The sequence below is a fragment of the Xiphophorus couchianus genome, chromosome 11 (genome assembly GCF_001444195.1).
Source record: "Xiphophorus couchianus chromosome 11, X_couchianus-1.0, whole genome shotgun sequence".
NCBI classification, from domain to species: domain Eukaryota; kingdom Metazoa; phylum Chordata; class Actinopteri; order Cyprinodontiformes; family Poeciliidae; genus Xiphophorus; species Xiphophorus couchianus.
In genome coordinates this window covers 26,627,297-26,653,291 of record NC_040238.1, presented here as the reverse complement: position 1 = coordinate 26,653,291, position 25,995 = coordinate 26,627,297, and the positions used below count along the sequence as shown (strand labels likewise).

Genomic DNA, 25,995 nt, shown 5'->3' with positions numbered 1-25,995 from the left:
ACAAAGTTACCCTAACTGAACTTCAGCTGCTCTAAATTAAGTCCATATGAACAAAAACGCAATTTTTGTAACTTTGAAATGATGTAGGTGGTCTTCTTGAACCACACTGCACTCAAGTTAATTTTTTCAGTGTCTTTTATAATTTTATTCTGAAGGCAATAACCGGAAGTCTTAGGTTTTCATAGCCTATGGCTAGATCTACGTAGCTTGGCAGCTAACGTTAACATTCGCCTCTTTCTTCAAAAAGTCCACGAAAAATAGAGTTTTATTCCCAAAAAGTCATCATGCAGAACCACTGCGTCGTGCCGGACTGTCCCAGTGGTATTTCGGACTTCCAGGCGCTCTTCCGGTTTCCACGAGATCCAAACAGGTAAGTGATGCTAATGTAGCCAGGAAGATGTGCATCAGTTAGCATAATATAGGTTTCGCGGGTTTAATAATGTCTTTTAGTGCGCCGCTGCATGTAAATTGTGTGGCTTTGTGAGCTCCATTAAGATTTTGTTGTTATTCCATAGTTAAATCCTAATATCTGTAGAAATATCCGCAATAAATTCACAGTGAACTTTTGTGCATTTAGTTAAAAATGGACCAAAAAGGACGAAGATTTCTGAGTTTCATTCAGCAAAAAGATGTAAAATTATAATTATTACTGTTTAATCTTCCATCGGGATCAATAAAGTATTTTTGAATTTGAATATGTAGGATGTTTTTAATATGTAACGTCATTGTATAGCTGGTTTGTTCCTCAGATTGCAGAAGTGGGTTGAGCAGTGCCAGAGGGATGACCTGAAAGAGAAATCAGCGGAGCAGCTCTACAAATACTACAGACTCTGTGGGAAACATTTTGAAGCATCTGCATTTGATAGTGTAAGTTCTGTGCTCAGTTTGGATGCTTATGCTGCAGATTAGAGTGAGATCCAACACTACATATATGTAGATTTTTATTTATGTTTTTACGTACATCTCTTCTATGCATGCTTTTAAAATAATTTATTTCTGTCATTATAAATGTTTACACATTTCTCCAGTATTTTAATGCTATTCTACACAATGTTGTTTCCACACTTCCCTATCCTGTAGAGTTGATTGACTTCACTTTCACTATCAATATATTGACTTGTTTCATCGGTGTATTGATTAAATTTTAGTTGATCATTTCTAGCCTTTAAAAGTTTCTCTTCCTATTTTAACCTCTAAGGTATCTTGGGTTACACTTACTTGGATTAGAAGAACTCTGTAAATAAAGTTTGACTGATTGATATAATTCACTACCACAATGGTGGTATGAAAAAAGCCTAAAGTTTTTAAAATGTTTTATAGGGATTACGTTGTGTGCTCTTGTTCCAGGATGCTCCAGGTTCTGTGTTGAAAGCTGACGCTGTCCCGTCTGTGTTTGATGGTCCAAGCCAACCTCAGAGTGGACAAGTGAAGCGTGGTAAAGAGACGGTGGGTAAAAGAATGAATAATAATTATAGTTAATGTCAAATGTATACATCATCTGTAATTGTCTCAAAATGTTGACCGCTTTTTGCAAATGTATGTTTTTTGCATTTGCCAGACATAACACCTAAACATAAGATTTTTTTATGTTAAGGTGAATGGTACATTTGTCACACTAGAGCAGTGCTTCTCAATTCCAGTCCTCAGCCCCCCCCTGCTCTGCATGTTTTAGATGTGCCTCTATTCCAGAACAGCTGATTCAAATGATTGCATGACCATCAAGTGCTGCAGAAACCTGTTGATCACCCATAGATTCAATTCAGGTGTGTAACAGAAGGGAAACACCTAAAACATGCAGGGCAGGGGGGCCTGAGGACTGGAATTGAGAAACGCTGCACTAGAGGGAGATGATGTTTTAGAATGATTTGTGAAGGGATTTCTTATGTATTTGTAAAAAATCTTTTTAGCTGTTTTTAATCTAATTTCACTTTTGATTTGTCTGATTTTCTCTGAAGACAAAAGATAGTGAAACAGAGAGAAGAGGAAGGAAAAGTAAGATGAAATAATGCATTTTTTTTTATTTTAAAAATGTGTTCCAACTGTAACCAAAATATATATTTTTTTAGGAATGAAAAAAGCTCCAGCAGAGCCTATTACTGAAACTGTACAGAATGTACCAGAGGAAGACGAAGAGAAAAAGTACTTCAAGACTTTACTGGAGGTTCTTCTACTGCTCGGAGAGCAAAGCATTCCGCCATTTGCACCGTGTAATGGGAAAGACGACGGCTTGAAGTCGTGTAACTTCCAGGCGTTGCTGGAATACCGCCTGAACTGTGGAGATGAAGTCTTAAAGAACAAGTTTGATTCATCAAGGCAAAACTGCTTTTCCAACGAACTCGACACGCTCATCACGGTTTGTGAGCAGTATGTGCGCAGTAAGGTGATCGAGGGAGTCAAGCAAAACGGCTTTTTCTCGCTGCTCACCAGCGAACCAGTGAAGATCTCAGGAGAATGGTGCCTTCCGGTGTTCCTTCGTTATGTGGACCAGTTGAAAAGTCATCAGGAGAAGTTTGCAGGGTTCTTGACCTTTGAAGGAGATGAAAATGACCTGGCAGAAAAACTACTATCTGAAATGACTGATCGATGGGGTTTAGATATGAGCCAGTGTAGAGCGCAAGCCCACGCCTGCTCTGGGACCCACTCGAGAAAAATTAAAGCATTTGCTTCCAAATTGGTTGAGAAGTACCCCAAGGCTATACTGACATTTAGAGCTACTAATCCCTTGACCCTGTCTCTGGCCAACAGTATGGGTGTGTCAGGGGTTCAACTCGTTCTGTCCACCTTTAAGCAGATTGAATTGTTTTTCTCTCAGTCATCATTACTGCAGGTGGAGTTTGAGCATGCGATTTCCATCTTCTACCCAGACAAAGAGGACAAAGCTGAGGAGCTGAAGAAGATAAGCCGGACCAGCTGGACCAGAAGGAATGATGGGTTTGAGGTGGCACTGGATGTCATAGAGGCACTGTTGCTCTGTGTGGACAGCGTCCATGACAACGAAGACATGAGGTGGAATGACCAAGTCACCCACAGTGCTTTAGAGATCTCCAAAGCCTTAACTGACTTTGAGTTCATCATGGCGTTAATCGTGCTGAAAAACGTGATGGTGCTCATCCAGGCGTTTGGCAAAAATCTCCAAGGGAAAGCGGTGGACATCCATTCAGCTACAGCCAGCTTGACCGCTGTGCTGCAGTCCCTGAAGGAAATGTCCGACAACATCGACGTCTATCACGACTTTTTCTACGATGAAGCCATCAACCTAGCGGCAACCATGGAGATCCCTGTCAAGGTTCCTCGGTTCTTCTTGATGAAGCGTCAGGGAGAAGAAAGAAGCACTCAGGAGGATGACTACTACAAGGAGCAAGTGACGGTTCCTGCGGTGAAGCACGTCATCGGCGAAATGAATGATCTCTTCTCTCAGGATCACATCAAGGTCTTGGGGTGTATGTGTCTGATCCCAGACATCATAGAGGGGAAGAAATCCACTCAGCCGGACGAGGAGAGTGTTCAGGTGTTCAGTGACGACATCCCAAATGCAGGAAGTCTCTCTGCTGAGCTGCACTGCTGGTGGGTCAAATGGAGCAAGAAAAGCAAAGGCGAGACGTTTCCCGCCAGCCTCCATGACACGCTGCAACTGGCCGATGTCAAGTTCTTCCCCAATGTGATGACGGCTCTGAGACTTCTCAGCATCCTTCCCACGCTGGCTCTGGAGGACAGCTCCGACGTGGCGTTCAAACGTTACCGGATGTACATAGAGAATATGCCTGACAATGTCAAGTCAAAAAGCCTCGCCCTTTTCAACATAAACTACGACGTTGGGTTTGATCTGGATTCCATGGTAGAACTCTACCAGAAGACGTACCCTGAAAGGCAGGAAGTCTCTTGAGCTTCCAGAAAATGTTAGGCTTTATTTTCTGACCCTCAAATGAAAATGGAATGTTTTGTACTTGGTTTTATTTTTTATGATGAAATGTAGACATGAATATGGGCAGATCTGTACACTAGGTCTCTATAGTTTTCTTTTCTTCCACTATTGATCATTTCTGTAGTAGAATGATAATTTGTTCTGCTGTTTTGAGAGTTTCGTCTGGATTTGCAGAAAACATGCCCAGTCTTGAATTTGCAATTAAAGAGAAGGAATTTCTAAATTTACTGGTATTGTTGTCATTCTGCTTTTATTTTAGGTTTTTCTTTACTTAGCTTTCAAAATATAATTTCTGGATGTGATTGTAAAGTCACACTGATAATAAATGGTATCTAATTATTTTACCAGGAAACAGATTATACATTATAAACATTTAACATGTTCCATTTTCAATGCCTTTGAAAGGTTTTCATATTCCCTAACATTTTTCAAAAACTATATGCATGTGACAGGTTAACATGCTGGAAAGAGTAATTATAAAGAGGATATTGGGGAAGTGGTGTGTTTGTATTCATAACATACAACCTCCTCGTCTCAATACTTTGTAGAACCATGTTTCAATGTAGTTTCTATTGCGCTAAGTATTTGGGGAGTAACTACTAACTTTTCACATCTACTGACTGTTCTTTGCTAAATAGCTCAACCTCAGTCAAATTGAACAGAGTGTGTGTAATAATCACTTTTAAAGCCACAGATTCTCAATTGTGTTGAACTTTACTGAGCCATACAAACGCATACATAATGTGTTGACCTAAACCCTACCTTTATAATGCTGTATGTTCATGTCTCAACTCTTTAGCAGCCTTAAACAGTTTTTTCCCCCAGTGTTGGTTTGTATTTTATTTAAAATCTTGCTGGGAGACAGGAAAATGTTACAGAACCGTTTTTATTCTCTTTTAAATCAGTGCAGAAAAAATTAGACTCAGTCATTGTGTGGAGAAAATGAACTTGTCAAAAACTTTTGTGATTTTATGTGGAATGATAATGTTAAAATCTAGATTTCGCATATAAGAAGCATTTCCACAGTTCCATTTATATTCCATTTAATGAAAATCTGCCTTATTTTATGGTTTATTGCAACAATAAATATATTCTCAACTGGTAGTGGTGGAGTAAGGGTCATAAAGCCCTCACATTAGATCAGAAGCAGATGTTGAACTGCTATTTTTTAAACAATATATTGAAATAAATTTTGAAGCCATATTAGAAGAGTCAATGTGATTATCAAAATACAAAAAGGCCTTTTTACGACGGCGTATTAGGGCCATAAAAACAAAGTAAAAACAAAAGTCATAATATTACGAGAATAAAGGCGAAGTAACACGAGAATGAAATCGTAATAATATGAGGATAAAGTTATAATATTTCGGGAATAAGGTCAATAATACGAGAAGTGGTAAAATTACTGCAATCGTATAGCTTTAATCTCATACGAGTTTATTCTCGTAATGTGACTTTATTCTCTCATTTGTCTTATCAATTTCTTAGCGTGTTACTTTTTACAAGATGTAAATGAATAATCACAAAGCCACATCAGTTGCAGAGTGCATTTACAAAACAGAACGCGGTCTGTCCCATTCTGCCCTCTGCTGGTGAACTATTGGTATAGCATATATTAGTTCCTGGTTGATAGGACAACACGCTTTCGACCACTGTTAGCTTAGCTCGCAGCTTCAACTTCGGAAAGCATGAAATTAGTCGGTTTTTAGTTTATCAAAGAGGCACTAGACGAAAGTACAATAGAAATTATAAGGCGCTGCTTGCATTTTATGTCCAAGGTATGGCTCTGTAGACAGAGTTTGGTTTTAGTGGGCTTACCAGCTTGCAACCGCCAGCTAAGCTAGCTAAGTTGCTAGCTACACTACAGTCCAAAATGACTGACTGCTGCGCTGCAGCGAACTGTGATTACGAGCAGCAGGGGTCCGAAAACACCACTCCGCTTTTCAGCTTCCCTTTGGATCCGGAGCGGTAAGGATTCGTCTCATTTCGTGCAAAAGCTGATCAGAAATAAGCCGCGCATAGCTTGCAAAATGAATGTGTTAGCCCTGGACTGCTAGCGATGGGGTTAGCTTTACATCACGTTAGCTAATAGTGACACAACTCTGTGGAAAATGGCGCAGACTCATGTTACTCTTAAAAGAAAAGTCCGTGTGAAACAAACACGTTTGTTAGCCAGTGTAGACTTCCACGGCTGTTTCATAAGAGGTCATGCCTGACTTTGATTAATCGGTTTATCTAAAGGAAAATAGGCGTAATGGAGTCTTTTTTCCCCCCAAATGTGTAAATGGCTATCGGATCAACAGACTGTCCACAGGGGTATCACGGGCTGACATGGGGGCAGTTTGGCAAGAGCACATCTCGAGTAGCAGAGTTTTGGCGTTGCGGTTTTAATAGCATGCTTAGTTATATGAATTCTACTGCAAGTGTGGAAAGCTAGGTTTGCACAGTTTAACTTGTGCAGTTAGAGTTAACTGGCGACAATAATTGACTAATTTTGTGTTGAAGAAAAAACTGCTTTCTGTTTCGAGATATCTATATAGTTTGTATTCCGACTGAAATCCCTCCATCTCCCGAGTTCCCGCAGGCTGAGTAAAGGGTTATTCCACAGCTTTTAAGTAATCTGGATTACCTTTGATCAGTTTTTGTTAAAAGTCAAAAAAATACGTAAAATCTATTTGCGATCTAAATCAAGTTTTGTGGAACCTCTAGTTTGTCAAAATGCAATAGGTTACCTTTTTTGTTATTAGCACACCAAAAAAGAAGAATCAAATTATCTATAGCAGTCCAAACTTTTGGCATGTGGGCCGAAATTGTTAAATTGGAAGTTCCCATGGGACACAAAAAGACATTTTTTTAAAATACAAATTCAAAAACTTTTATCATTGTAATTTTTGTTTGTTTGTTTTGCTTACTTTATTTTACTTGTACATCCTCCCCAATAAACTAAACCTGAAATATTTTACAGAAATATGGGCCATGCTTTTTTTTTTTCCAATCAAAGGTTGTCCAGACTAAATCATCTGGGGAAATCAGTCAGATTGGGCATGCAACTTTTAATTCATCACATGATTGGAAAGATGGAATAAAGAGCACACAGAGCTATGGTTGCTTGGTGCAAAGGAGATTTTTGAGAAACTATTACCACTATTATTTTTATTTTATTTTTTTTCTGAGTCTGTGGTTGGCAGGCTATTTAATGTCATTACCTATCTTATTTATTTTTCAGATGCCAGCAATGGTTGATCAACTGCCATCGCCAGGATTTGGCATCACAGCCGCCAGAACAGTTGCATAATCTGTACAAAGTTTGTGCAAAACACTTTGAGCCCTCCATGGTTGAGCAACAGGTAAGAGTCAAACCTGAGCTCGTTGTCTTGTCGGCAATCAGTGACGAATGAAGCTGGTGTCAATTCTTGATGCAGTAACTGGGTTTGTGGAAAATCAACTTAATGCATGACAGGGAAGTTGTAGTAGCTGAATACTCACCCAACGCAGCCACTAGGGGGCAGCGTAGCAGGAGGAAGCAACCTGAGCCCGTACAAGGTTAATAGCTGTATGCTGAAAAGTAAACAAGGAGGTGAATTAGAGCCAGGGTAGATTTTTTTCAGACGGATCGGGAAAGATTAAGAGGATCTTGCATGAGAGAGTTTATGAGCCACGAAACCAGAAGACAGAGACTGTCTGTCACCTGCCCAACCAGATTGCACTGTGTTGTCATTTGTAGTAATTTTAATTATGAGATGAGTGTTCTGGTTGTTTAATTAATTTTCTGTGTAGTCTTTACGTTTGTAGACTGCACTATTGTCTGAATTATTAATTTTACCAATGCATGCTAATGTAAACAAACATGGTGTAGTCACCTGTAGCAACAGTGGTATTTACCACATACTCATTATGATGACAAATCTACCAGGAATAACAGAGTTAGTGTTAGCACATGTTTTCCTGGGTCTTGGTTGATTTTATTGGTTTATTTGTTTATTTCTCAGCAGCTACAATGTTAAACCAGTATGGAAAAGGTTTGCAGTCTTAAATCACCATGTTAAGGCCTGAACCACTTTATGAACAGAACTACATACGTGTTGCATCAGGTCTAAATGTGTTCAACAGATAATAACCCAATATTGTTTGGTGATGATTATAATTTTGTGTGTGGGCATTCCACCCACTACTTAACACTAAAGTTACACTGCATTAGCACTGTGACTAAAACTGTACAGAAAATCTTTAACATTGGGTGAAAGTCTATTAACTTTATATACCATCCTAAAAACTGAGTAATTTAATAAGATGTCCAAAATACCAGAGAATCTTCATTGTGCACGCAACAATTAACATTTAATATCTTTTTTTTTCAGACTGCATCAAGCTGTGTGTTAAAGGAAGATGCTGTTCCTACCATATTTGACTCTACTGCTCCTGTGATTCAACAGGAAACATGCAACAGGAAGCGAGCTAGAGACCCAGTAAGTATACATTTTATTGTTTAAAATTAGTCCTTTTGAATTTGTTAAGCATAGAAACCCTAATGATCAAATGTGTCCTTATCCAGTCAGAAGAGGAAGCTGCTGTTGTAAAGAAATCAAAAGGTAACTTGCTCAGTTTGCTGGAAATTAAATTTCTTGCTTTTATCCCAAGAACATGTTGATACATTAAAAGATGATGAGTTTGTACAATCATTTCAGCTTCTCGGTTATGCTTCTATTATTATTTCACACCAGAAAATGCACCAGAAATGAAAGAAGAGCTGACAGAAATGGGAGTATCTCAAAAGGAAAACCAAACCCAAGAGGATGTAGCCATCTCAAAAGCAAAAGAAACTCTGAAGATTTACTTTAAGGAAATCCTGGCTCTGACGGGATTCAGCATCAATGGGGCAAACAGCAGCTCAGATGAACCAATTGGCAGTGTGCGGGGTCAGCGGGCTCATAATCCGATCTGTGTCGAGAAAATAGACAAAAAGGAAATCCTGCAATTCGGTGAACACTTCATGCAAGAGGAGATCCAAAACAGCCTCAGACTGTCGAGATTCTTCTCCATACTTGTCCAGGACGTGACGAACATAGAGGGAAAGGAGCAGATTCCGGTTTTCATCCGGTCGGTAACGGTCGCAGGTTTCCCCCAGAAGCACCTGATTGGCTTCTTACCGTGTGATTTGGATGCAGAGAATCTGTTCTACATGCTACTTTCTGAGCTGAGAAATAAATGGGGTTTGAGGATGGAGCACTGTCGAGGACTCAGTTATCTCTCCACAGGAAGCATGTGTCAGAAAATGCGGGATCTTACCTGCAGAATCCTGCAAGAGTTTCCACAAGTAGTGCTCTCCCCAAGTGACCCGTATGCGTTCAACATTTGGATAATCCGCTGCATGCCCGTGCCCTCCATTCAGAAGGTTGCAGATACTGTGCAGGAAGTGGCATTATTACTTCGACGAATCCCAGAGCTGAGCAAGCGATTGGATGGAAAGATCCAGGTGACGTATGGGCATTTAAAGGGTGAAGTTGACCGGATCAAAGCTGCTCTCAGTGGGATTTGGGAATACGGCACTGACGCCTTCCAGACCATGCTAGAAATCCTCGAACCATTCCTTACCTGCATCAATGAGATCATTTCGAAGGTGGATGAAGAAACGGCCGAACAGATGGCTAAGCTCAAGCCGGTTCTAAAGAACTTTAACTTCATCATCACTCTTGTTGTTCTGAAGAACACACTGTGCTGTGTGAGCATACTTAACTCCAGTCTCAGGGGAATAATAAGCATCAGCAGTACCTTGCAGTATACTATCTCCAATGCCTTAAAGCTGGTCAGCAAATACCAACAAGAGCTAGCAATATTTCACAGGAAATGGTTTTCTGACGCAGTCGGCCGAGCAAAGAAACTGGGCGTGGAGATCACTAAACCAGAAATGGCCCAAGTGGACCCAAATGAGACCCCACTGGAGGACTTCTACAGAGAGACTCTGAGTAGGCCCATCTTGCAGTACCTCGTTGCAGAAGTGAAGAGAGTGTTCAGCACCGAGATGGTGAGGATCCTCCGATGGCTCTCGTTGGTCCCGTCTTACATGGCTGACCACAATTTCAGCATTCGCAGGGATAAAGTAGCCGATGCCAACTTGAACAACCTCGCACGTCCTGACACATTCTACGAAGAGCTTGGATGTTGGGAGGTGAAGTGGAGGCATGCGAGCAAGCGGAGAATCCTCCCAACCACGGTGTTTGCTACCCTCAAAATTCCAGATATCGGGTTTTACCCAAATGTGCAGAGCTTGCTGAGGGTGTTGGGGACTGTTCCATGTGTAAATGCGGAGGCGGATGTGTACGGACAGTACCACATGGTACTGGAGCGATGCCATTTCTATCTGAAAGCCACCCTGCAGGAACAAAGACAGTGCAACATGGCATTTGTGTACGTGAACCAGGATGTGCATTTTAGTGTGGAGAAAATGGTGGAGTCATACATTGAGAAGCATCCAGACATCCTGAAGTTGCTGCAGATGGTGAGCAGATAAACACAGGCTGAATACAAGATGGCATGTAAAAGGTTACTGTTCATTATGAGCTAACGTGCATTTGTGTTGCTGTTTTACAGGATGATGCCATAACAGAGAACCTTTCACAAGGTAATTTCAAGCAATTTAGTTGCAGTTCGAACATAATCTTACAGTTCATCAAATTGACATTGTTACATTTAAGCCTAAAGCCGTAAATTAATTTCACTGTTAATGAATTTTGTTACAAATGTACTAAGTCTGGAAAAGGCTGAGATGTTGTCATACCAGATCCATTTTCCAATTTTAACATAAAAAAACCTCCCGCTTACATTTATATAAAAAAAAAAAGGCAAAAAGAAATTACAAATGACAGAATTATTATAAAAAAGTGGTTTTTTTTCCCAATCAACTCTTCTTTGAGTTGTAAGACCGAGAATGAGGGCCAGACTGTGAGAATTTTGTTTAATTACTGGAATACAGTCATCATATTGGCAGAATAAAGACACAATTTTACGATAAATAAATCTTAAAATTACAAGAAAAAAATGTAATGCTGGTGTTAAAACTATTTCTATTAAGCATTAGGTTTTACTAATAAAACTTGTATCAAAAAGTATAACTTCACAAGATGCTCAACATTTCTCATCTTTTTTTGTCATTTTTTGAATTCTCATAAAATTACAACTTCATTCCCCTGATATTATGACTGTATTCTGATTGTGATGTTATTCTTGTCGTAAAAAAATAACATGGCCCTAATAATGTCATAGAGTTGACCTGAATTCAAAGTCCAAATAAATATAAGCTGACATCAAAAATAAATAAATATATTGACATATAAGCCCTGACATTTCTTCTTTCATGTCTGGATTTTAAGAAGAGCTTTTATTTATTTATTTTTTAAGCAATGGTCGTTATTAAGGCTCGGATTAAGGGTTATTTGAGATTATCTGTAATTTATTTTGTAATAGATTTCTTCTTTATCATAACACTGTAATCTTACCAAGGTCCAATCTCATCTTTCAGTGACGGTCCATGGAAACCACGCTGAAAAGGATGCTGAGGAAGAACTGAAGCGGATAAATCTAGAGATGGATGCTGATAGGCTTGTGGAGATGAAATGTGCAGAGACCGATAGGGAAGCTCTTAAATCTGCTTTGCAGACTGCAGTGGTGGCTGCCTACAGCAGTCACAGCAAGCTGCACACAGATGCATGTCCTGCTCAGGATGGAGAGGTGGAGTATGTGACCAAGTCTGAAATGAAGGAAGTTCTCACAGTGTGTGAGAATGCTGTGAGAGAGGGGATCCTCACAGAGGTGGGGAGTTCGTTTTTTTCCCTCATCATCGACCGTGTTGTGAAACTGGGAGAAAAAGAATACCTTCCCATCTTCATTAGGTTTGTTGACAGTTTTGATGTCATGCGTTTAGAGTTGATAGGATTTCTTGAGGCAGATCTGGAATGTGACGTCATGGTGCAAAGTCTTATGCAAAAAATAACTGAGGACTGGCGTCTGGATTTAGGTAACTGCAGAGGTCAAGCTTACCTTGGCTCTGGTGATGTTTCCTATAAGCTCAAAGCCTTTGCCTGCAAAGTTCAAGAGAAGTATCCGCTTGCTATCAGCACACATTGTTCTGCTTATTCGTTCAACACATGGTGGTCTAAATCAATCCCAGTGCCTGCTGTTAATAGAGCCCTGGATACATTTGAAGAAATCCTGACATTTTTTGGGAGCAGTGCTGCTCTAGAAAAACAACTTGACCATGTGATAGCATATGGCCTTAGAGAGAGCTACGAAAAGGTCCAAGAGTTACAGGGGAGATTCTGCACTGTTTGGCAGGAGAAGCATGACTCTTATGAGGTGTTTGTGCAGATGCTTGAGCCCCTAAGCGAATGTCTGGAGAGGATCAAGAACAACCCACAGAGATGGAAGCTTTCTGTTTCTGAACAAGCCGCAGTCCATCTGCGCAAAGTCATGGAGTTTGATTTCATAATTTCCATGGTGGCCTTGAAGAATGCTTCCTCCTTCACCAGAGAGCTCAGCGCAGGTATCCAGAAGGACCAGTTCAGTGTGGCGTCCCAGCTTTGCCAAATCAGTGGTATCGTGGCCACTCTGAACAGAGTGAAAACCAATATGAAGTTGTTCCACCAGAACTGGTTTGATGAGGCTTGTGCGATAGCACAGAGCCTTAGAGTGCAGATCGAAGTGCCTGACAACTCTCTTCCAAAAGATGGCTTGATAAAGCCAGCCACATATTACAAAGACTGCCTGAGTGTGCCCCTTGTAGATAACCTCATCAATGCCGTAAAGGATCATTTTTCAGATGACCACAAAGAAGCTCTGAACTTCCTCTCTCTTGTTCCCTGCTCAGTCACAGTGAGCTACATGTTCGAGAACCTGAAGTCAAAGCAGCCTCTCTATAGCAGCGACCTCCCTGACGCAGACAACTTCTTAACAGAGCTCTGTTGTTGGAGAGTAACATGGAAGACTAAGGTGGCATCCGTGACTATCCCGAGCTCCATATTTCCCACGTTGCGCCTGCCGCTCATGCAGTACTTCGGGAACATCAATACCCTGCTGAGGATCATGTCTGTTCTTCCCAGCACCAAGCTAGAGGACTGTGGTGTTGTAATGCGCCACAAGAAATTTCAGGACTACTTGAGAAGCACGCATCCCAAGGACAGGTCTGTGTGTTTGGCTATGCTCTACGTCAGCACAAACTTCAGCAGGGATCTGGACCGTATGGTCAGCCAGTGTTTGAAGGTTACGCCACAAGCGTTGGAGGGCATCTGTTTGGTATGTACCTCTATTCATTACTGTGACATAGAGTCCCCGTTCTGTTTGTTTTACTCTACAGCACAAGTGTCAAACTCCAGTCCTTAAGGGCCAGTGTCCTGCGGGATTTAGATGTGCCACAGGTACAAAACACTGGAATGAAATGGCTTAATCACCTCCTCTTTGTGTAGATAAGTTCTCCAGAGCCTTGCTAATGACCTAATTATTTTATTCAGGTGTGGTGCAGCACAGGCACATCTAAAAGTTGCAGGACACTGGCCCTTGAGGACTGGAGTTTGACACCCCTGCTCTACAGTCTTGTTTAATTTAATACATAAGATTATCTTGCTATTCTTGCAGGACAAGGAATCAAAGAGTCTCATCAAGAACTCTGAAAATAACATGGAAGGTAAACAGTGAAGATATTATTTTTAATATTTAGTTTTTTTGCCTATGTCTTTCTGGTAACTAACCATTTTCCTTGATGTATTTAGTTGACATGATCAAGGACAAAGTTGGGGAGCTCAGTGTTCAGCTATCTCCTGAGAAGTTGCAGATCCAAGAAATGAAAGCCACGGATGAGAACGGGCTCACAGGAGACAACCGTCAGAGCCTGGCTACAGTTTTTAGGCTGGCAGCACTCCTGGGGAAAAAGAAACGCAGTCTCTGTGAGCTCTCTGAGGAAGATCGAGAACCTCTTGTTCAGGAGCTGAAGTTGTGCCACTGGTTTGGAAGTGAAAGCAAAAGCATATCATGGATTAGTGATGATGAAATGGAGAACCTCCTGATAAACGGAATCAGAGATGTCATACTAAAAGAAATACAGGAATCGCCATTTTTCTCCCTGATCACTGATAAACCTGTTAAAGTTACTAACAAAATCTACCTACCTGTTTTCACTCGTTACGTTGGGGAATCTACTCCAAAAGTGGAACTGATTGGGTTCTTACCATTTAATGAAAATGGTGATATTGACAGGCAAGCAAGTAACCTTGCAAAGATTCTTACTGAAGACTGGGGCTTGCCCATGTCTAAGTGCCGAGGCCAAGCATTCATGCATTTAGGTCCTGGTTATCAAAGCCTGAAGAAGATGTCTTTAGATTTCCTCAACAACTATCCACTCTGTATCGTAACGCCCAGTGAGTCTTGTGGTCTCGCTCATTGGTTGGCCAGTAGTGTGCCTTGTCCTTCTGTGGCAAAAATGCTGGACATCACAGAAGATCTGCTGCTGTTCTTTGACCAATCTCCTGATCTAGAGGAACAGTTGGCAGAGGCTGTTGATGGGCTTTTAAACATGCCAAGAGAGGCGTTAGAGGAAATTCCAGAAACATGCTGCTCAAGGTGGAAAAAACGGGAGGACTTTTTTGACATCCTTGCTGATACATTAGAGGGCGTACTCAGCTGCTTAGATGCTGTTAGCTCTAGTGTCACAGGGGCCAAGTCAGTGCATGCTCAGGTTCTGTCTACTGCTCTGAGGAACATGGATTTCATCGTCACTCTTGTGATTTTGAAGAACGCCTGTGCACCTCTTCGTAACTGCAGCACGGTTTTCCGCTGTGGAAACCCTGCTGACATTCTTTGCGAGGTGGAAAAAATCCCTTCCATCATAGCAACTCTTGAGAAAATGTTAAAAAATGTGAGCTCTGTGCACACTACTTGGTTTGAACAGGCATTCCAGTTGGCGACCAAGGTGGCTCCTGAACAAGTGTGCTTCTCAGAAGAAGTTAATAGCTATGATTCCCCAGAGATTTACTATGTAGAAAACCTGAGTATTCCACTACTCCATAATCTGATCGAGGAGATGAAATATTGCTTCTCAGACAACCATTTAAAGGCTCTGTCTGTCCTGTCACTGCTTCCTTCTTGTAATCCACAACCCATACTTTCAGAGACCACAGACAAGCCTTTCAGCCTTTACCTTGCAGATCTTCCTGAGCCTGACATGGCTGAGCAGGAAATTAATGCTTGGGCTGCCGTCTGGAGAGAGAAATACCAAGATAGTGCTCTTCCAACATCTATCGCTGAAGCACTTGTTCATCCAGAGTCCAAAAGCCACCCAACTGTTACCTTACTGCTCAGACTCGTTGCTGTCTTGCCAAGTGTCAGTATGGAATGTGACCTGATGAAGACCACTCTGAACTCAATGAGGGATCTGTTTAAAAACACAACATGCAGAGGCAGCCGGATCAGTCAAGTGATGCTTTTGTTGCACTCCATGACACTGAAGGGACTTCCAGAAGTCATTGAGATGTGCATGGAGGTTGATCCAGAGTGCGCTCCATGTCTGTCCCAGGTACGTTCACTTGTCACATTAACGTTTTAGCCAAATAACTATACTAATGAAAAATCTTGAATATCTTTAATTTGGGGCTTATACTGATTCATTGGAATCATTAGGAAATGCTCATATAATATTAACTTTAAATTTTAAATTTTGCATTAGTTTTAAATAGACTCTGATATATATATACACTCCCTGTCTAATTTTGGTAAGTTTGTAGTGAAGCCGTATGCTTTTTGTTGTCATCAGCGGGATTCTGGCAAAGATCTGCTTAGATCTTTGACTACTCTTCTTATCTTGGCACATAGCTACTTTATAAACGTAATCCACCGATTTCCAGGTCCATATTATCCAAAAGATTTGTTTTGAATTGGATAAAGCTGGCCAAAATTAGTTTTTATGTATTTGATTACTGTCATGGTAGAACACCCAGTTGTCTCTAGAATTCAACCATTTAGCTGCTTGAGATGTAATGAAAATATTAAGAGGAAGGCTGCCTTCTCCTGTTTCTCCCACCCACCTATATGCAAGCACCAGTGTTAGCATTGGGACCATCACCATATTTAACAGCTGATCCAGTTATCTCAGGTTTGAAAGCCTCGTCTTTAATCCTTCAAACATTCAGCCTGTCGTTGTGGCCAGAAACCTCAATCTTTGTCTTGTCTGACAATAAAACTCTGATCCAGAATGTATTTGGCTTGTCCACATGGACAGCTGCAAGTTTCAGTCAAGATTTAAGAGGTGTTGCTGTTGGAAGCTTTATACTTATTCAGTTCAGTTAAAATGCTTTATTTTTCCCAAAGGGAACTGAAATAAAGAGAAATGTTAAACTTGCTAGTGTTTCAGCATGTTCAGGCTGTGGTGGACCCTGGGTTGGTACTGTTTGACCTAACCAACTTCCTTTTTATCTGAGCTGCCAGTTTAGGTCAAGTGGTTGAAACCTGGACAGGGTTGGGTGTCCCAAGCACACACCAATGCTAGAGCAATTTGTCTTCCGTAAAACCTGTGATTCTTAAATTTGACCTGATTTAAACTAGTAAAATCTGATAAATGAAAGTAATATTTTGCTTTAAAGAATCCTGATTTTTCAAATCTGTTTTAGTAATTTTGTCTTAAGTCAACATTAATGTTGGATGTTTCAAGACGTGTGGAAGTAACCCGTGCCAACTGGGTCAATGTTTTGTACTCAGATGTCCAAAAAAACCCTGAAAGGCCGATGGGAAACTCAATTTGTAAAATTATGGAATTCTGAAACAGAAAACTTAAATGGATGGGAGAGTTTCGATATATTGGAGGCTTTTAGAATTTTTTTTTACTTGTGTGAGCTAGATAAAATCCACTATAAATCCAAAATCTTTAAAATGTATTGTATTATTGTTTCACCCAGAAGAAGCATTCAAATGCAAGGCACAAATTGTACAGTACTTTCACAATGAGCTCATATGACTAATGCAGTGATAAGAGAACAACCTGTGGTTGCTATCTATGCTAGGTTACTGAAGTTTTCAACTCATTTTAGGTCATGAAAGTTCTCCAAAGACTGAAGTTGGACAGAAGTAAGTTGATGTATTGCTTATTCAGTAACATCATCATCATCAAGTTTTGTGTTCTGTTTAAATTCAGGGTAGGAGTATAACTTTTGTTTTCTCTTACTGAAATTTAGGGGACCTTGATGTGAAATCAGCAGAATCCCAAGAATCGAGTGTTGCAGAGAAACCTGCAGATGAAGAGGTGAAAGCACCAGTTATGGGAATGACTCAAAAGGTAGCTGAAGGACCTAGAACAGCTGTGTCTTTCTACGAGCCACAGCTACGTGAACAAATCTTAAAGGAACTCTGGGACTCTCAGTTCTTCACGGTCATAACTGAGCAAGTGGTTGAAATTGATGGTGAGCTCTATATCCCGTTGTGCATCAGGTACTTAAAAAAAGAGGACATCCAGTGTGAGGAAACACTGGCTTTCATCCCTTTCACCGAGGACTCTGGTGTCCTTTCCGAGGCCATAGAAACTGCCCTGTCTGAGAAGTGGGGACTCAACATGGAGTATTGCAGAGGACAGGCCTCACTAAGTGTTGGTGAAGCAGGAGCTCAGATGAGGGCTGTAAGTTTAGCCATTGCAACAAAATACCCTCAGGCTATTAGAACAGTTAGCTCTGCTCTGTCCCTCAATGTTTGGCTGGCGAGATCCTCCCCTGCTGAAGAAGCAGCCAATGGATCCGTCCTCGTGGATAAATTATTACACTGGCTCACAGAGGATGTAGAACGCCAGAACATGCTGGAAGACATGATCATGTTGACGTTCCAGCAGGATGAGGCAAAGGCCTGTGAGTTGAGGGACAAACTCATCAAGAACTGGGAGAAGAGTCATGATATGCATGAGGTTATGGTAGAAATTTTGGAAGCAGCTATGCTCTGCCTGAATGAGCTGAAAGGAGAGGGAAGTACTTCAGACCAGCAACAAGCGTCAAATTTCTTTGATGCGATCAGAAACTTTGAGTTTATCTTTTCAACTGTGGTGCTGAATAATGTCCTGAGCTTAACTAAAAAGCTAAGTCAGTCTCTTCAAGGTAAACCTTTAGATATGCTGCTTGCTGTGAATACTTTGCCTGATCTCAAAGCGTCCCTTGGTAAGCTAAAGAGCGAGATTGACATCCATCACAAGTCCTGGTTTGATGAAGCGGTCTCCTTGGCTTCTAAGCTAAACATTCAGATGCTGCATTCAGTTCTTCTAGAGCCGCTGAGTGACTTTTACAAAGAATCTGTCAGCATGAACGTCGTGGAGCACTCAATAGCAGAAATTGACGACCTCTTCACAGACAAGGTACTGGATACATTAAAATGCCTGGAGATTGTGCCTTATGCAATGTTCAAAGTGAAAACCAGCATTCTCAGTGGTATTGTGTATCGCCTGTACAAGGAGGACTTGCCAGACCAGTCCTCTCTTCACTCTGAGATGAAGGCGTGGAAGGAGAAATGGTTGGATCCTCTGGCAGGATACCTTCCAGCCACTGTGCTCGATACGCTCAAGACATCACAGATCAGAAGTTTTAGTAATATTGAAACGCTCCTCAGACTTCAGGTCATTTTGCCATTTTCACGACGGGAGAGCAATTTCAGGCAGGGGAAAAGGAGTCTGCAGGACTTCATTCAGCAAGACAAGAGATCCCTCTCTGAGCTCCATTCTCTGTAGGGGTTACAGGTCCTCTGGTTGAAGCTTTGAGCAATGTGTTTGAGAGGAAGTGGACGTTCGTATCCCCTAACTAAAGGACTGTTTTAGCCTTCACGGACAATTGTCCCTGTACATTACTAAATTTTTCTGTTGGTTTTCATCTTTCAATCCTATGCTCTGTTATTTCCTTTTTTTCCCTTTGTAGTTTGTACAATTGTATCTCCCAATGGGACCAATATGATGGAAAAACACAAAGCCCCAGTGATGGTTCTCAGTGCTTGTGCCTTGATGAGAAACTGACTTATCCCTTATCATGAACTTAAGATGGTCAGCATTGTCCCATTGGTTTTACTTGATAATCTTTTATCCCCTTTCCTCTCATAATCAGAAATGACACTGAGTTTAATCACTTTTACCAACTTTTTATTTTTTAAGACTCACTCTTATATTTCCTTGGCACAAATAGAAACCCTTAGTTCTGTCATGTCTGATTATTTTCTGTGTTTGCCATCTCCTTGCGAGAATGACTTTGCTGTAAACGTATCTTTGAGAATAATGTTTCCTTTATAGGAAAATCTTCATATATATTTGTCAAAAAACAATAATAAAATGATCCAAAAAGATATGTTCATTGTTGAATATGAAGTGTCTTTTACCATTATGGTAATTATTGAAGTCTGTAGGCTAATATAAAAGTCAACACAAGGTGGCGCAGTGCACCTATTATTCAAAAGTGTCTGGTAACAAACTACAGGAATTCAAAAGTAAGAATGCTTTTTAACTATAAAGCTGTTTCCTCATGTAAAAACCAGATGTACCAAACAAGGTTAAAATAATTTCCCTCGTTAATGACGCACTCTGTTGGTTCCTATTCTTGCACTAAGAATATGTCCAGAGGAAACATTTGGGATTCTTCATCTCTATATGCTGTGTAAATATTTAGTTTACAGTTGCTACTTATTTGCCAGTCGAGCAGGAGGCCATTCTGGTTCTTGGTATGAGGGAGAGACGTGTTTAACCTGTATTTGCAGGAGATGCAAATCATCTCTTCTGTGAGCCATTGTTGCTTTTGTCTGTTAGTTAATATGTAATTCAAGGAATAAGCGTATTCTGCAGGTCTGCTGTTAGACGTTGCGTTTCCTGTTAATCATTTGTTACGAATTCCAGCAGTTCTGAAAGGAGGCATTGCAATAATAATAAAAACCCTGCATGGCTGTTTAAAAATTATAATCTATTGAAAACAGTGATTTTATTTTTTTTTTAAGTTCTTGATCTGTTTCTTGTACAAATAGAAATGGCTATAATTTAAAACCTGCATTACTTGTAGTAAAAACATAAAAACAAATTCTCCAAAAGATCCAGAGTATCAATATTTGACTATAAATTTACATTTGTGTAAGTGGTAAATCTTTTCAATTTGTTCATTCATCACTGATTTTTATAAAGAATGTAGCTTCAGCGTGTTTAGTCACAGTTTTTGCGTTGTTTTCCTTTTTTTCCCCCACCTAGATTTCAGTTTAATGTTCATAGAGAAAATCTTTCTGTTACGTTAACCTCTGAGTATTTTGACATGACAATGTGTTTTTATTGAAGTTGGCTTGAGAACAGGGATTTCAGTACTAAAATAACTACTAATAAACATTTCTGTACTGCCAGAACATGTTAATGTGAGTTAATTTAGATGTAAAAGCACTGTAGTGACATCGAAGTTATTAGTTCAGATCTGTAACTTTTATAAATGATGTAGGACTTAAATTGAAATCAAAATTGTTTTAGAATAAAATTGAACCTGGTGAACCTTTCATAAACCCTGCTCTTTGCTCTCCTCCAGGGGCTAAACATTTGCAGGCCGTGCTGTATTTGTGGACCTTTTTAAATGTCCATGCTCAGGCTGCTACAGGTAAAAACCTCAGGTGTGGCCTGTGCGTTTGAGCGTGAAGAACACATCCTCCCTATCTAAGCAAAGCAAGGCATTCCCATAATTGACCTTTGCAGCAGGCTTCCTGTTTAATGTCAAGGTCCTGTGCTGATATAAGAGCTGTGGCAGTCTTGTAATCATATCCATACACGGCTGGGATTTAACTACACTTGCAGGAAAGACAGAGGGGCTTAAATGGATTTCATTTCAAGGTTCTCTTTCAGGGAGATTTGACAGCACAGACCGCAACGCAGACCCGTCTACAAGCAGAAGAACTTTTGATTTGAGTTATTCAAACGTCAGCTTGTTTATTGTACCCTTAAGGAACACTTCATTTTTATTTGCAGTTGTAAAACTGTATGATTTGAAACAGTAGGTGAAATGTGAGGTATGGTGTAGGTATTGTTGGTGAGATGGTATAGCCTAAATTATCTTCTGGATCGACAGTAAGACGTTTTTCAATTTACGAGGGATCTCAAGCTTTATCGAACTTCAAAGTTATTGCTTTCAAACCCTAGATCAGGATCTGCATCCGTTACTCTTGAGAAGTCTCCACTGAGCAATGTGAATATACAGAACAGGAACGTTCAAATCTTTTGTAATCCTTGAAAACCCACGCTTTATTCCGTTATAAGGATGTTTTGGTGCTCCGGTCTAACAGTGTAAATATTCACAAGAACCAGATGTATCTGCACAATTTATCTGTGGTGGTGTTTAGAGGCCAGTGGCCCGGTCGATGCCAAGATTAGTGATCCTGCCGTCGCTCCTCAGCTTTGTGTTTAGCAGGAAGTGTGGGAGCAGAGACATCTGTAAATGAATGGAGTGTCTGAGAAGGTTGGAGTCATCTCCCCACCCCTCACGGCCCATCGTAACCCCCAAGGAACTTAACACATTTTGCTCCTCTTTAGAAACACCTCTTGAGACAAACTGGGGTGTCGTACATTGTCATGAAGGACCTATATGACTGATGTTCTGACAACGGAAACTCAAACCTCGAGTTGGACTCACTGAGATGTAAACAGCACCGTGTTGGCAGGAAGATATTGATCCCGAAACTCCTCTATCAAGAATGTAGACAGGATTTTCACCCACAATGTTTTAATCTAGCATGTAAATATCAATTGTAGCAACACAATGTCAGCTTTTGTTTACAAGAAGCATTTGTTGAGTTTTGATACAGGTCTGAAATGGGCCGCATGGTGCCAGCGTTCAGTCTGAAGTGCATGTGAAGGACCTCATGTTGAGTTCTAAAGTCTTTCTTCCGTCTGTCACTTAAAAGGGCTCCATACTCAAAGCACAAAGATGCCGAGGGTGTAAAATGATGTAAAGAAAGTGTGTGAGACAACGACTGGACGATGCTTGTTGCTTCTGTGGAGGTTTCAGACACAACAAAGTTTTGGAGTTTTCACCTGGTGAATGCGAGGCTCTCGTCACTCAAAACTAATCTGTGATCCGCAAAAACATTTCGAAACCCAATCTGAACCTAAGCTCCGATCCAGAATGTTCTTATTTGTCAATAACCAGCTGGCAGCACATCCACATGCCTACGTGTCATGCACAAATCAGAGATAAGAGGCTAAATGAAAGCTAACCGTGACAGCTGTGGTTCGCTGACTGTTTCCATTTGAAAAACCCACTTTTAAGCTCTTGCTTCAATCCAGAAATGATGGCTTTTAAGAAAAGTCCTGCTTTTCATTTGACGGGAGAATTATCCACGGTTTTCTGGGGCTTGGCCGATGATGAACAGCAGGCAGCGATGAAGGTATCCTCGTCAAAAAGTGAAATATGTCCGTTTATTAGTTTATCGTTGTGGTTTTCTTATTGTTGGCACTGGCAACATTAAAGGGAAAATAATCCTTTTTTAATTAAGAAAAATTACCAGTTCAATAAGTTGAATCTATTCGTACACGGGTTTTTCTTATTATTTTTGAAATTTTAATCTACGGATAATACATTTTCTTAATTTCTCCAATGAATTTGGACTAATCTCTTTGACCATCCATGCTAGTTTTGTGAATGTATCCTAATCCATGACAGTAACTGTGCACCCATTTGGGCTCGGATCCTCCTGGGTGAAAGCTGACGGTCCGCCGCCCCATTCATGATATTAGGCTTGATCCTAATGAGATTAGAGGGACGAAGGCCTAAAGCTGTGAAACCTCTTCCTCCTCAGACAATAGCACACAGAAAACCTTCTAAATCATTTACGCAACACAAAACAATTCCTCAGCAAAACTAAAATACAGTTACGGTACATAAAGGGTTTGACTGAAGGCTAATAAATTGCAGTTTACATTTTTTTGGTTTCTGAAATATTTCTTTGGGGTTTAATAACATCCACCCATCTGTGGGTATTTGTCTCAATTACATGACATCGCAGTTGAAAATAAACTTGAAGCTCTGGATCAAACCACATCTGATTGAAAGTGTATTTGAACATTTCCAAACCGTGGAGTCGTGACTTTAAGAGACACTGATGCATGTTTGCCAGTAATCCCCTCTATTCTAGCCTCGACTGCAGTGACAGTTTTAAAAACTCCAATGCAAATGTAACATTATCTCCGCAAAGCTGGTTTTCATCTTCTTCGTGGATTATCGATCATAACTCCATTCTGGCTCTGCTCCTCCATGACGTGAATTATTTCGTTACAATAAACCTCCGAGCTTCACCGCCCCTCACATCTCCTGTGTTGCTTGGAAGGTGAGATGTGAAGATCAAGGGGCTGCGTGTTGATCCTAGCTCAGGAATGGAGAGCCTGTGTGTAAAACGTCTGTGGACAGGCCCGGTCCTGCTGCAAGCTCCACAACTCCCACACACACTCTGACCTCGTTGCCCATTCACAGCCGACTGCCATGTAAAACACATCAAGCCTCTCTGAAACCATCCCCCCGCCACGCTGGCCCTGTGTATTGTAAACAAGGTTCATGCATATGGAGCTATCGTAAAGCTGTTTGGCAAACATGTATTGAAGCCAGCGGTGGGTTCCCAGAGGAAGAGGGGGGGGATTGTTTTGGTCCGCCTCAATAGCAGCATGACAACGCCTGGCCCGCCGCCGCTCCCCGATGGCGCAAAAGGCCAGCCGTGTTAGCAGTGGAAGCTGCAAGGTCAAGGCCTGGACAAGAGCTCAGCTCCAGTCACATCCTGAGCCAAAACGATACGTCGCGTTCCCGCAGCCGCGGCGAATCGCTTACAGCGTGCTTAATACTGGAGGAAAACAGACCGAGCAGGAAAGCTATGTAACATTAGGAAGCTTTTCTGCTCCTTAAAAAAAAAAAAAAGATTTTTAAACAGAACATGTGTTAGAGTGTTTGTGTGTCTAAACGCGGACGGACCACAATATACTGTCACACTGCAATACGGCGCATATACTGTAACTGTTATATGATGTCCGAAATGATTAAAGAAAGATGTGTGTCGTCTTGCGAGAAACTTGAGAACTTCGTTTTATATTTTCAAATAGCTTGGGTTTGAAAAATTTTGAGAAAATTCATCTCAGTTGGTATTTGTTGATCTGTATTTATGTTTCTATATTAGCTTTACATTTTTTTAACTTAATCACATCTGGAAATTGGCCTGTCATGATAATAAATTTTGTTGGATGATAAATTGTTCCAGAAAATATTTGAATAAACGATAATATTGTAGTTTTGAGAACATTGAACATTTTCAATTAATATAACAATAATGGCATAATAATGCAAGTTTGCTCTCTCAAAGACTGATATACTTTAATTTGGTTCAGAACCCTTAACACTGAAACTGTACGACATTTTGAACATCCAAGATAAAACATGACAACCAAACACAATAAAAAAAGAAAACACACACAACCAGAACCATAAATAAAACGGATTGTGAAGTCTCTAAACACTTGGAAAAATACTAATCATTAGAATAGAAATTATCAAGCTCATTTGAGTTCATCATGTAATTAATTGCTTATTGCGACTGGCGTCTGGGAAAGTGAAGACGATTTAGAAAAGCTGAGTCCCTGAGTTCGTTCATTTGTTGTGCATGTGTTCAAAGTATCCAGAAATGCCACAAAGTCTAAATGTAAAAATATTTTTTAAATAGTAAATAAAAAAGACATTGATAGGAGTTATTAGAGCGTTTCAGTAACCTTACAACCCTGTATATCTAAGATCTGACTACATTCATTGTCTGAGTTTGCTGTTTGGAACAACAACGGTACTTTTGTTCACCACTTCCCGTGCTCTTCATGCGGATGTAATGTAAAATAAAATAGATAAACCGCATGTCAGGGTAATAGGAATGGTCTCATTACCTCTATCAAGTTATTATGGTTTGTAAAGTAGAGTACTAGTTTTAATTATATCACTCATGCAATTTATAGCATAAATAAAATGGCAAATTCTGCAGTTAAATCAACACTATGCCGAGTCTATTTGGTCCTTATCAGAATTGGTGTTAATTTAACTCTTACGAAGTTATTTCAAAAATAGTTTGAGTAGTTGTAACTTTTGCAAGTGTTAAAATTACTCAATTTCTCGTTGAAATAACTTTGAAAAGAGTTAAATTAACACCAATTCTGAAAAGGACCAAACAGACTCGGCATAGTGTTGATTTAACTCTGCAGAATTTGCTGAGAAGATTCTCGAACTGTATGGGGCACAGAGTAACACAGCACCCCCCCTTCCCCACCTGTTGCTGTGCACTGCTGGTCAGATGACTGAAAGAGGAAATTTTTCTCTTGTCTGCAAGAAAAAAAAAAGATATAATTTGGCTCTTTGGAAATGTTTCCAGTCATAAAAAACAGATATTTGTTTGACTGTGTATATCAAAATAGTAAAAAATATAAATGAATGCATTTTTATACAAACGTTTTTGTAAAAAGTAATCTTTTATCAATGTATAGGAATAATTGTTGCTTTTTTCAGAATTATCAAACCATGAGAATGTGATATAAGATCATGCCTAATTAGTAGAGAATGAGAAATGAACCATTACACAGCCTTACAGTAAAACTATATTTATATATTTGACTGGCAGTTCAAAAGACAAAACATTTTGTTAGATAATTTTAGTCCCCGTACAAGGCGTTAGTTACCCTGGTCATCTAAGGCAGTGGCTCGCAAAGTTGAGACTGGGTATCAACAAATGTGGAATGGCAATCCTCTGGAGGAAATAATAAAATAACAGTTGGTAATACATATTCCGGCTAAAAATGTCAGAAGAGATGGAAAACCGCTTCAGGGTATATATATATATTGGCTTTGCTGTCTTTGTATCCCTTCTTAGATTATTGACTTTGCAGAAAGAAATAAAACGTTTAACTGATTCTCAGAGTAATGAGTGTTGTCCTCTGACATTTTGCAAGTCAAGCAGGTTGAGAACAACTGATCTGAGATTTGAGTGGATTTAGCTGAGCTTCAATGCTCGGAGCAATAACAGGACTTTTGGATCGGCTCGGCGGACTCTTT

General features: G+C 40.2%; 2 protein-coding genes across 2 annotated transcripts; both read left to right on the top strand.

The window, feature by feature from the left end:
- The first annotated feature begins 153 nt into the window (after nt 1-153).
- Nucleotides 154-4,149, top strand: thap12a (THAP domain containing 12a). The gene is made up of 5 exons (XM_028031245.1): nt 154-370; nt 750-867; nt 1,348-1,446; nt 1,956-1,992; nt 2,067-4,149. Exons 1-5 carry the CDS (start codon nt 285-287, stop codon nt 3,881-3,883), a joined length of 2,157 nt encoding a protein of 718 aa, XP_027887046.1. The 5' UTR covers nt 154-284; the 3' UTR covers nt 3,884-4,149.
- A 1,383-nt stretch (nt 4,150-5,532) lies between these two features.
- On the top strand, nt 5,533-19,260 carry LOC114153017 (uncharacterized). The gene is made up of 11 exons (XM_028031244.1): nt 5,533-5,890; nt 7,149-7,269; nt 8,281-8,388; nt 8,475-8,511; nt 8,644-10,418; nt 10,511-10,541; nt 11,439-13,207; nt 13,547-13,595; nt 13,681-15,479; nt 16,987-17,023; nt 17,131-19,260. Exons 1-11 carry the CDS (start codon nt 5,796-5,798, stop codon nt 18,654-18,656), a joined length of 7,347 nt encoding a protein of 2,448 aa, XP_027887045.1. The 5' UTR covers nt 5,533-5,795; the 3' UTR covers nt 18,657-19,260.
- The last annotated feature ends 6,735 nt before the right edge of the window (nt 19,261-25,995 follow it).